We start from the raw sequence: 13,466 nt of genomic DNA on the forward strand, positions 1-13,466 counted from the left end.
TGTTTCTGGTTGCTTTAACATGGCGCATCCCATGCATGGTTAGAATTCGAGTTTAAATATTGATTTATTGAGTTACCAAGGACGTTAGAAAACAATTGCTGTGGCCCTTTAGGTCAATCCCCCCACCCCACCACTTCCTGAGTAACTCAGGTCATATTCTTGTTGTCTTTTCTTTTAAGCCAAGAAAATGTAATTTGCCAGCCGCATAAACTGACGTGCATGCCGCATGTAGTTTCCGTGCTGTAAATATGTAAACAGCGATCTTCTGTGTGCATGTCAGTCTATATTACTGGTGATTTCATGTAAGTATAAAACTGCTCTTTTATTGGTATTTCCTCTGGTTACCGCTGTTTTTGTTCACCTTATCTATAAAGCAACATGATGTAGATGTAAGTGCCCACGCAGTAAAATATAGAAGACAATGCATTGTGTATAGTACAGTATATTTACAGCAAAGGCTTGATTGCTTGGTGTATATATGAATAGAAGTTTATTCTAGAGCCAGACGATATATGACGTGTAAGCGCATGTCCGCTCTTCTCTACATCTCCTGCTCTTACATCAGAGACGCACAGAAATTTTGACGAATGTGCCAAGTTAGATGATTAAGTAGCAATTACATGGTGCCAGAAATATCACTTTTGTAAGTTGGTGTGTAAACAAACAAGTGTTTTCTTTTACCTATGCATGCACCGCGTGTATATACATGTATATGAGTCGTGGATGCGGTAGACACAGATTATACGCATCTTATGCTGTACTTATACAATGTCCTTTTTATCTTTATAATGAAACTAAAAATGAAACGATGGAATCTTGCAAGGTGTCAGGACCGAATACAAGAATAACGATTACGACCATTACAGATGGTACGTTGGACCGTATATTTATTAGGGGAGGGGGGGGGGGGCAAGCACTTGTGGCAGTTTTGTTATAAAAAATCTTAGGTTACTTTAAAGGCTATGTGAAACGGTATTATAAAACGAAGAGTATGTTTCAAAGAAAATAAAGAAGATATGGAAAAAAAATTTGCTTTCATATTTGAGGCATATATTGTATTTTTGAATAACCCCTCTATTTTATACATGTTTTCTCAGTAGTCATATACGAAATATTTGTAAATGACATCATTGATGAACATATTGGTGACGCGAGACCGTCAACGAAAAGTTTGGGCTGTCTCTCCAGTGAACCTGTTGTTGACGTTACCACATGCAGCAGGCTATATAATTTCGTGAATGACCGCTTTGGGAAAACTAGTTTATTGCCATTCTTACGCCCCAACAAGAAAGCTGAGAACCTTTTTTGTACCTATATATGTCAGGCCACATCAAATACTTCGTATTAGGATACATCAACCAAGCATTTCATTTATTTCCTTTACAGAATACCATGTCATGCCTTCCTCTTGTTCCTTTGCAAGAAGTCTTACGATTAATTGCGTTGCTCATTCTTCAGCAAAATGTTAGACAGAAACAAGACAAATGCCAGCAGCTGCATTTAGCTCTCATTATCGGAATAGTGCTACTGTACACTCACTTGCCTAGTTCTGAGATCGGTTAGCCCTGTTCCCAGCCTAACTTTCACATTAAGTATTTCTGAACGCTTATCTGGGAAGAATGAAACAGATATCCGATTTATCACTTGCCCTGCACTCTGTATATAGGGAATGCATGTGACCATACATGTGTTGACCACTTCTATACATAAATATTTGTAAGAATGTTTTTTTGATTGAATTTATCATCCACTCGGTTATATACATACGGTTAACATATATATCTCGTAACTGGGTGGGGCCGAGAGTGTGGAAACGGTGTATCTCTCAGATATAACATTCGATTATTTCATAGCGATTTCTACTGTTGTATAGCTGCATGGGAACACCCAACGCAACCATGTTTGTTTAGTACTGCATCAATGAAGCCCTTTTTTTTTTTACACAGAAAAATGCATGTACCAGACTCGCATTTTATAGTATATATACTCTCAATAAACTGACTTTAAAGAAGGCAACAAATAATAGAAGTTGGGTCGAAACAGACCCATAAGGTCAAAGAGAATGTCAGACGTGCTTGTTAACTCTGCGATACAGCTTTTATTCTGGATTTCTTATACGAGGCCATGGGATGCGCTATGTGATAGAGCAACCGAAAACACGACGTTGCGTCATTCGTACCCCAAGGTCATATATGCACAATTCAGAGTCCTTGTGTTATGGAAATATTTCGCGCCTGATTGGTTAAAACTGTTAACATGGTGGCGCTTTCGATTGCCTTGTGAAATGTGCTCGATTTTGCCTACTTTGAACTGCGATATCTCGATTGTGCTACATCACAAAAACAAAAGCTCATGATTTTTAAACTTCCTATGGTATACTTTATAGATACATGTATACATTTGGACTGGTGTTTTATTTACTCTTAAGCGCTTGACATGTAACCCCAGATCACCTGTACTCGAGCTGGACCTCTATATAAGCTAAGCAAGTACTGGGTCAGCTTAAGCGCTACACATATAGAAAAGTATATGGACATGGGGGCTTAATATTTCACCTTTTCATCTTGTTTCATCTACAGTGAAATACAGATGTATGTATGTATCAGCCGTCAATCAAAATGGACTCAATAATCGCTAAACCAATTTCCAAAACAAAGTTCAACTCAAACCACAAAAGAGCTATTTAAGAAAATAGGCCTATACAAAATAAGAAATTAGGATGGATCCACGCAAAGAGAGGCAGTCAACAGTTTCCTGTGATGACGGGAAGACGCGAGGAATGTTGTATAGGCGAATGAATAAAAACAGTATGCAAATCGTGTACGATGACCGATTTAACTCAGGCCTACTTGACCTGTGGTAAATGTGTGTCCTATCGAGGAACCCTCCTTAATGACACATATCACATACCGACCTCCTTATACACCACGAATTCAGCGGAGTAGTCCAAAGAAATAGATCACTCTTCACGTCTCTTTTCTTCGGTAGTGTATTTTGTGTAATATTTTCAAATGTACGCTTAAACGGTTGCAATCGCTTTCAGAAGCATACTTCATTCTGTCCTTCTATAAATGCATGTATAACTGTAGGTGACTTTGGCAAGTAATGCATACCCTTATATGGGATAGGCCAAAGGTGCCTGCCTCCCTTGTGACGTCTTCCCTGTTCTTGCAGTACAGTACCGTACGACGATTTTTAACAACAACGAGGTACAGTACAGCCGTCTATACTACTTACATGTTACAAGAGCAGGTGCCTCTGGATAGGCAACGATCAAGAAATGTGGGAATGGAAACAGAAAGCGGGCGATAAGAGGGCGTTATGACCGTTAGCGATGAGCTCAAAATAGTAAATTTGAATTTGTTAAAAGATCAACGGAACAACCAAAGTATACAAATCTTATTTGATCCATTTATGTTTCGACTAAATTATCATGAATAATTAATTAATTCCTGTTGATTTTAGGTTTCTAGCTAATTCAGTGTGGTCGACCTAAAGTGTGTGCATGGCTTATATATATATTGGACATACGCAGCTGTCCACCTGTAAATAGGCCTATATATTTCTTCCCTGAACTTTTGACCTCTTCGTTGATGCATCTTTATACATGTACATTTACAGCATACATGCATGGTATTGACACACTTGACTGACCAATGGGTGAATCCTAATTTTAACATTATAGATAACCTATATGTACGCAGCTCAGACGGTTAATGATTAATGCATGGTTAGGGGCTCTAAATCTTACATAGGTTATAAATTGTTTGTGAACAGGGTACACATACACAGTACATTTATATATAGTCTGTTAATGTCGTCTGCCATTGGTTGTATATACATACACACGTTCCATTCCTTATGTCCAATAGCTTGGTAAGGTTGTAAGTAAAGTTTAAGTCGTCCCTAGATTGCATGTTTGTTTGGGTAAACATTTATTTCAACATACTGGTTACGCCGATAGCGTGTCCGTGTATAGAAGTCGGGTCCCATGCACCACCGTACCGACAATACCTGTGGCTGTGCAACACATTGACGCAGACACTTCAGACATGGCGTACATCCCACTCAATTCCCAAATCTTGAAGACAAAGGATTAGATCGAATGTCTGGACATGTCTTAACCATATTTCTCCAACATGGTAGAACCATAGTATGTTGTTCCACATTGCTCTAAAGCTGTATAGGCTTTGCCCGAGTTTATTAATGTGTCTATCAGCAACATTACAGAAAAAGTTATGCTCCGATTTGGATGACTTTTTGTGCATAGTTTGGCCAATCCATACCACGTTGGTGGTGATCTGAACGCTGGAATTTTGTAATCCCTTCTTCACCAAATGCTGCCCGAGAGCAGGCTTTCTAATGTATTTAATTTAATTGTTGCTCAGCGTCACACGCAGAACGTTTCACATTTTAACGTAGCTGTTACAGCATGCGTATTAGTTAACAAAATGCTTGGCAAGTTATTGAATGAATGATTATGCCGCATCGGCAACATTTCAGCCATATCGTGGCAATGGCAAATTATTGACAAACTTTTCCCGCACACATATACCATAATGACATGCCAAACCAAACTGGTGGGATGCAAGGCACCTAAAACACGTAACGCAATACAAAGGAACCCACGAAAATTGTCCACCGCTTATTGCCAAGACCAAGGTGGTCTGCGAATTTCAAGGATTCCTGTTTCAGTTGGATGGAAACTAGACACGGACACAACATGACGTGACAATACCCTTAAGCTGTTTTACAGATCAAACACTGAAAACTATCAACTGGGATGTTTCACCCAGTGAAATCTGAGCAAAATGATTAAAGAAGTATACAACATATTCAGTCTAGAACACTACCCCTACCCCGTCTCTTTCCAGAGCCCAGTCGCTCTTGGATAGTCGGATTTATTTACTTAGTTGTTGTAAAACGCCATACTCCAGAATTTTGCCTGAAACAATAGCTGAACCTTCTCATGGCGGAGGAAACCGCAGTTCCCAGGACAAACCACCGAACTGTGAGAGTGTCTAATGGGATTTATGGGAATGTACAAATCCCGTCTCCAAGGTCAGGTTTGAGCCAGTACCTTGCGTGTCCTAGTGCCTGAAATGCATGCACAGCAACTCGGTCACGATCCGTTCTTAGGGATGGTTTGAAAGATTTTGTACACGGCCTCTATATACGATGTTATAACTGAGTTATTAAAACAAACGCCTTTTGTCTTCTGCAACATGGCCTGTGCCGTTTATTTCTCATTTACCGTAAGCCATGATTTGAGTCCACTGTTTCTGTATGCCCTAGCTACTTTGAGAACCTTTCACGGTAACCTTTCACAGTAAATGCCACAACAAGTGAAAGATGAGTAAGTATCTTAAAGAGCACTGATAAAATTCATAAACTTTACCAAATACATTTACAGCTTACAGGATGCACAATATTATATCAAACGTAAAATGTCCAATTTTCTCCCAATTTTGGCTGCTCTTTGATCGTATTATGACGTTTGTACATGATCCACATGCTATTCAATCGATCATAAAATGACTTCATTGCCTTAAGACTTGTATACTGGCAATTTTCTTGACATACATTTGCTGCCCAACCGTTTGTGCAAAAACTCCAATGTAATTACAACGTACTTCATTGAGATTTGTGAGTATAACTGTGAGTCAAATGTGGCAACTTAATCTCTTTGTTGTATCTTTGTAGATAGAACGATTTAGCACAATTACAGACTCCTGTCTAAATGTGTGACACCTCCGCAGTCCATGCAATGGTTGGGACTGCTTTTACATTGTATTTGTTTTTATAATGGCGATCTTTAACAAAGTCAATACTTTCATAACACACAAAAATGGCTTTCCCAGTCATACCAAAATTGATATCATTACAAAAATTAGGTAATTGATATAAAATTCACATTTCATCACAAAAATAGATGCATTGCTGAGTTCATAATTAATTATACAGAAATGGTATGAATAGCAGCAGTAAGACATAACGAAATGGTAATCGCATGCTATCTACTGACACTCCTAATATATTCCTGACAAATGACAAGAAGACTTTAGGCAGTCAAGGCAAGGCAAGTTTGTTAGTAACATACGCTCTACAGAGTTATGTCCCTTTTGTAAACTCGACTCCCACTGTCAATGTTCTTCGCCTCTCTTTCACAGCAATTCAAAACTGTAACTTCTGAGTAGTCTTGAAAACACATGCAATACACTTAAGCTTGTGAAACAGGAAAGATATATTCATATTCGACTTCAGCACTATAAACTTCATTAAAATTCCTTACCAGGATAATTATACCCACACAGGTTCTCCCACTACGACTATTCAATAACAGGACATTAGGATCACAGAACGTATAAAATAGACTGAAAATGAGATAAAATGTCTACTTCTTGAGAAGGTAGGTTTTCAATTGTCAGTGTGGATCACATTTTGTCCATAACTTATCAGGGTAACAGAAATAACGGTAAACTTTGTAAAGTCATAACAACTTCAACAATTAAATTATACATATTCCTGGGATGACAACAAATGGATGAGGTTTGAAGACAGTATACACAGCTTATCATATATGTAGGACATTTAAATAGTACTTTTGAAATAGCACAATTTCTTGGCCTCCGTACAACACAAGGCACACAAAGAAAGCCATTATATTCAGTGATCACTCCTCTCCATTTCCCCACTTTCCCTTCACAACATTCTGAATGTCGAAGAACCCATGAAACATGCTTAGATTCAAACCCTAATCAGTTTCTCCCCACTACTCTGTCCTTTTATATGCCCATTCATTGATTTCCCCACGTGAGATAATGTCAATACATCACATTACAAGAAATCCATACGTTCTAATCCACCCACCCCTGAACCTTTTGTCATTACCGCATCCCAGCACAATTCTGTGACATCAGATGTTCTAATCCCCCATCCCCTGAACCCTGTTTCAGCACTGTATCTCAGCAGAGTCCAATGATGTCATATGCTCTGAACCACCCCACCCTTGAACCCTTGATAAACACTCTATCTCAGCACAGTCCAATGATGTCAGATGATAGCACTTGGCAATTATGTCTCTCTCTATGAAGACATAGAGGCTGGTAACCATATCCAGTAAACCTCAGCCATGAATTACTCCGTGAATACATGTCAACATCACTTAACTCCAGTTCCACCAGCCATGGACGTATCGGAGTTCACAAAAATCTTGTGAAGACAAACCAGAAAGGTGTGAACAGGCCATCACATGGTTCCAACCAGCCTGGATTTTGTCAGCAAAATGAACATTTCCATAATTCATGAAGTCTATAGTCACATACACCTTGGATCATCACTCCTGTTTCAATGCCTGAAATTTATTTCCTAATGTTAGAGACATGTTTTTACTTGACTGTTCATCCATTTGTTTGTTTTCCTCCACGTACCTGTTCAAAATGACGTTCTCTGTATTTCAAAGAAAAACAAACTGTTAAAGGGATATGCAGAATCAACATGGACTGGCTTATCAAATGTGCCATAACTAAATACGACATGATGCAGGACAGATTTTAGTCAAGTTTTTCTAAAACAATACAGAAAATATATGATGGTTTCCATAAGGAGAAGTAATATACAGGGTGTCCCAGAAGTCTTGCACCATCCTGATTTTCATTTTTTTTCCCTGTGTTTCAGATTTAAAACTGATTTTAAATTTTTTTCTCTCTTCAGAGTTAATTATGGCTAATAAACAGTAAAAGAAAGAGTTGAATTGGTTTTTATGTTTGGAAGAGATAGGGCAAAACACCGCTCTGTAGCTCAAGCACACAACCTCATCCTGGATGGTGCGCCACTTCTGGGACACCCTGTACATGTGCAAGTGCAGTAACAAAGTATTCATAAAAAAACAAAGTTAATTTCTCTCTAAATTTCCCCTAACTCTTGTCCCACTGAATCAAAAAACAAAATACAAAACTGAAAGAGAAAGATATCATATCTATATTAGCATGTTCACGTTTTATGTGCCTGTCATGCTGAAATGTAGAACTTTATCAATGTAGGATGGCCTTCACACATTTAAAAGAGATATTAAACTGTGCAAAAAGAGTGTATTTTAACAATTATCTGACTGGGTCTTCTTTGCCTTCCTCATGAATATCAGATCTTAAAGTAGAATAAAGTAGTCATGTTTTTCCCAGGTCATGTTGATTCTCCAATCTACTGAACACACAGTCACATCAGCTGGTTTGCACCACGCATGTGTGTAGCCCACACCATAATACATAACCATAAATTCACATAAGTCTGAATGACCTTGGCTTGACAAGTGTTTTGGTAATTCAGGCTGGTAATTTTAGACTTACCCCTGATCACTATCCCCCCAGCGGAACAATCCTCCTCCACCTCCACCTACTCCTCCCCCAACACCTCCCAGTGTGGGGAAATCCTCCTCGCTTTTCAGGTTGGGCGCCCCTTTCTTCCTCCTCATCTGTGAGAGTGGGGGCTGTCGCGCTGGCAGTGGCAGCGTACCTAGGCTGATGGGGGGACATATTTACCCGCTGCTTTGGGTTCTTCAACCTTGGGAGCAGGCTCTGGTTCTGGCAGCAGACATATCAAGTCATGAGGTAACATAGGCTGCATTCATTCTTGGAGATTCAGGGTGTGCTTAAACATGTTTATTGTTATTTATATGTACATACAGTGTCTGCATTCTTGTACTTTTATCTACTATATTCCATGACAGGCAATATTTGCTGTAAAGGGCTTCCAATTTGGGTTGCTGATGAAACTAACACCGTAGAAATTTTACATTTAAGAATATAAAATACTCATATGTCGTGCACCAAAGTTCTGATGACAGCAATTGGTTTACTGTCATATGACCTGCACTTGCAATGCTTTCTTTTCCATAACACTGTATGAACAAACTTGTGTGACATACAACAAAGCAGAATTCCTTGGCACCAAGACTTTAATAATGCATTTTGTTCTGGTGTTTAAATGTGTCTTACCAGGAGGAGGGGGTTGTGGCGTAGGTTCAGCAGCAGCGACCGACACCTTCCAGGACCTTCCTTACCATCACGGCGGTCTTTGCCTTCCTCCCTTTCCCCATCATCATCGCTATCTCTTTTATCACTCTCCTCGTCTTCCTCTTCTTTGCTGGGAAATTATAAAATTTTTGTTAAAAAATAAAGCAAAAAGCTGTCCTCCTTTCATCTAAAAAAATACTTAAATGAACCCTTTAAACAAAAGATTTAGCCAGCATATCCTGCTACAATTCACAATATTTCAATGTCACTTAATAGCGGTGAAGACTGATCTGATTTGCAGTTAACCTTCAAAACTCAGTGGTACAAGCATTGATACTTCTTGCCACCTTACATAGAAGGAAAGCTTAATGGCTGAATGCCAACATTTCACTTCTCTACCACACCGCTGGTGTACAAAAAAAAAAAATGAATTAAGTATATTAAGGCAGTGAATACATTTCCCTTGGGGAATCATGGTCCCTGGTTTTCATTCACTTTAAGATCATACCTTATTTGAAGATTCTGTATTCTTAAACCTGTGTAATCTTTTTCTGTCTCTTCTTCAAATTCTTTCCACTCTTGGTCTTCCTGTGGACATAAAATTGTAATGCAGTCAGTATTAATACATGTGTTTCCCCAGTGAGCATAGGGGAAACCACAATTCCTGGTCCAAGGCCGTTTTAAACCCTGTCTGTCTAAAGTCTGTCCTAGTGAAGCAGCTTCAACTACTAGACCACAGCCAACTCCTTTGTAGAATATACAGGATAAATGTTATTTATGACAAATGATAACAACACAGAGAATCCCATCTTCAAACAGTGTGTTTAAATGCTGAAACATACACTGTTAAAATACAATTTTCTCATGCTGCAAAATGGATAATTCGCACATCTAATGATCTACTGGTCAGAGCACTTTAAAAAGAAAAAGAACATCAGGTATACATTTCAGAATGGTATTGATTTATTTCATTTGACTGATTGTTGATTAAGTCACACTCAAGAATATTTTAGAGGATGGCAATCAGCTTCATGATGGAATGGAGGAAACTGAAGTGTACGGATTGAATCACTGAAGTGGCACTGTTGTCAAGTCATTCAGAAAAAGGCAGAAAAACAACTGGTTGTGATCCAACCAAACTTAAAATGGCACAGACAAAAGCACTAAAGCTCAGTTTTGTTCTACTGTCTGAACGACAGAGAGTGTACATGTACGATGTATAATGATGAAAGGACATGGATTGCAAGAAATGCAAGGCGTGCAAAATCGTTAGCCATCCCGAGACAACCTAAAATATTTGTCAGGCAACCTAAAATGCAGTATTAGCAGCCTGTCGGGCTATCTAAAATTCCAGTCCTGCATGACATTTTAGCATCCATTCCAAGCTTTATTCCAACCGTAATGATGCAGTTTCCTTCCCATTAAACACTAAACATGCTAAACTCCTGAAACGATTCGAGTCACGGTCCCTTGCTGCCATGTTGTTATTCAACACAGAGAAATATACAAGTCAGCACATCTGCTGCAAATTCATCATTTCAAAATCTTGTCACGTAGAGGTTGAAAATGTATGAGTGTACAAATTGGGGAACCAATCTGGAAAAATGTTTTTTTCAATCGCAGACAAGTGTGATCGATGCTGACAGCTATCAATTGACGTCCACAAGAATTTGACCAGCGCTACAACTCCAAGCAGCACCGTAGCCCCCAATTGGAAAACTGGTAATGAAACTTCGAAGCACACGTAAACAAGGCTTCGTGGAGTCTTCGAAAGAGGGAATACAAGTGGCTGAATAATGACCAGGAAAATAACACATGTTCTAGATTATTTGCTGGGGGTCCAAGTTTCCATGCAATGCCGATGTCAATAGTAATAGCAATCAAAATGACCCAATTCGGGCTCAAAACAAAAACAGTACTGAGGCCAATACAGCTGCAGACTTCCTTAAAGAAGCTCCTAAGGCAAACTGAAAATAAGTATCGTTTACTTAAATTACTACGCATTGTGTTGAATTATGTTGAAATTCCCTGTGTCTCAACAAATACATGTAATTGTATTGTCATGTATTTTATTGGCTACATTTGTGGTTAGCAGAAACATTTTTGGGCAACCAAATTCTCATGGTAGCCCAAGGGCTATCAGAGACATGAACATTTTCCTAGCCCTAAATGGACAACATTAGGAACAGACATCATTTGGCAGACCAACATTTGTGTATGTCAACAGGGGAAGTACAGAAGATTTATTTATTCATTTTATTTGATTGGTGTTTTATGTCATACTCAAGAATATTTCACTTATACAATGGCTGCCAGCATTATGGTGGGAGGAAACCATGCAGAGCCTGGGGGAAACCCACGACCATCCACAGGTTGCTGACAGACCTTCCCACGTACAGCTGGAGAGAAGCCAGCAAGAGCTAGACTTGAGCTCACAGCAAATGCATTGGTAGGGGCTTTTGTGTCATTGCGCCATGTTGGTGTGCTAACCACTTTGGCCACAGAGGCCCCCTGAAGTACAGAAGAGTTCAAGGACAGTTTACAGAGCAAGACAGGGTTACTCCCATCGTGCTGGCCTGGTTAGCTGGTACATCAAAAGTCCGATTTAGCTAGGAAGCAGATGGACATTTTTTTTGTCTCTATTAATGCTTATATAACCTTTGATGGTTACTTAGTGGGCAAGAGCAGTGACTGAAAACGTATTGCTACTGCTTTATTGATCTTCCCCCTCATTCACAAGATGTAAAGTTGAGGCTGAGTTACGTTGTAGAGTGACATCGGGTTTGTACATGATCAGCATCTGAGAAACAGAAGGGAGTCAATGACTAACAATGGTCGGCAACCACAGCTTTTACAATGATAATGTTTCTTTAAGGGATGTTGTTACAGGCTACTGAACAAAATTTTCCTCAGTTACTTTGCTTTCAGCACTCTCCAACTTTAATGTCCGGGTTTTGCACATTGTGCATTTCAAAAGAAGTCTTCTTGGAAAACTACACTAAAGTGTGCAAAAATGTGGATATTTACGAATATTTCTGCCTGATAAGGCATCATGGGTTACACATTAGAGATCATACCAGGTTGATTACAGTGACAGAGATAGACGTTATCAGCCAAAAAGTTTTGATTTATTTATTTGATGGCGTTTTACGCCGTACTCAGGAATATTTCATCTCTATGTGGGCGACCAGCATAAAGTGGGTGGGAAAGCTGGGAAACCCATGACCATTAGCAGGTTGCTGGCCTTTCCATGTATGAGCAGAGAAGAAGCCAACATGAGCTGGACTTGAACTCACAGCAACTGCATTGAGAGGCTCCTGTATCAATGCGCAGCATTGACACGCTAACCACCTTTCCCTAGATATCATCCAGAGATAAATATCCTCCCATATTTTAGCAAGCTCAACAAACTGGCCAACAACTGGTTCCCAAACTGGCCAATGTCTGATGTCTGTCGTAGTGTGGATACAGTAGTTATACCCAGTTCCCAGGCCTTGCGAATGCAAACGGTGTGGCCCAGGAACCCACATGGTGTCTATGATGGGCAGCCATATTTGTGAAGTTCAAGCAAGCGGAGAAGTTGAACTTACTGAAATATGGATGAATATTTACCATCATTTAGATGATGGACAGCTCAGGATTTTATCTGTCTGGCAGTCTAGGCCCTAAGCATTGTAAAGGGAGTGACTGAGCAGGCTGGGAAGGTTAGAAATCTGACTGTTTTCTGAAATTTCACAATACTTCCTTCAGGGGTGAATGGGAGCAATCCATGACTATTGGAGTGCCAGTACAAACATAAAGAAGCCAAGTATTCTCATCCAGGGCTAGTGTCACTCATTAAAATGTCTAAGCAAATGAATGTCAGAAATATAAAGTATGGAGGCACTGCATTTAATGTGTTGAATTAGTGACAAGCAAAGCAGTGGAACATGGTGTAGTGGTAAGATTTGGACAATGTAGGGTGGGGGGCTCTCGGGAACTAACAATTTTATGGTACTTGCCAGATTGAATATACATCTCCCCCAACTGCGTCATTAGCAGCTATCATAGCGCCAAGCCCTTTAGCTGCGTTAGAGCCCCCACCCTCTCTCGTCCACACCTCTAACGCGCTTCTATTTACAAACAAAGCATTGTCTTTCCTTGAAAACTGGTTTTTCCAACGAACAACTAAATAAACTGGTCAACGAAAAACAGAAGCAGCACCAAAACAACAACCTGGGTCTTTCCTGTTCATTAACAAATGAGAGCGAGACCATATGGACTACGTTGTTGTTGTTTGTTGTTGGGAAAGTTGAATCCTTGAACACACTGGAGTATAACATTTTGTTTCCCATTCAACAAATCTCGAAACCAAATCATACCTGTGCTACTGCTGTGGATGTTCCAGTCGTTGAAGAAGACTGTGTTTGTCTGTTTTGAGATTTGTCCTTATCTTTTTTCTTCTTCTGACTTTTC

General features: G+C 39.5%; 1 protein-coding gene across 1 annotated transcript in view; it reads right to left on the reverse strand.

Moving 5' to 3' along the window:
• Window positions 1–5,486: 5,486 nt before the first annotated feature.
• Window positions 5,487–13,466, reverse strand: part of LOC135476931 (protein CDV3 homolog A-like) — an 8,410-nt gene continuing 430 nt past the window's right edge. Inside the window, exons 2-6 of the mRNA XM_064757081.1 lie at window positions 13,373–13,459; window positions 9,520–9,599; window positions 8,994–9,141; window positions 8,346–8,579; window positions 5,487–7,449 (exon numbers count right to left, since the gene is read on the reverse strand). Of these exons, the coding sequence (XP_064613151.1) occupies window positions 8,355–8,579; window positions 8,994–9,141; window positions 9,520–9,599; window positions 13,373–13,459 (540 nt within the window). The 3' untranslated portion in view covers window positions 5,487–7,449; window positions 8,346–8,354. The remainder of the gene's footprint in view (window positions 7,450–8,345; window positions 8,580–8,993; window positions 9,142–9,519; window positions 9,600–13,372; window positions 13,460–13,466) is intronic.

The sequence above is a fragment of the Liolophura sinensis genome, chromosome 1, assembly GCF_032854445.1.
Source record: "Liolophura sinensis isolate JHLJ2023 chromosome 1, CUHK_Ljap_v2, whole genome shotgun sequence".
NCBI classification, from domain to species: domain Eukaryota; kingdom Metazoa; phylum Mollusca; class Polyplacophora; order Chitonida; family Chitonidae; genus Liolophura; species Liolophura sinensis.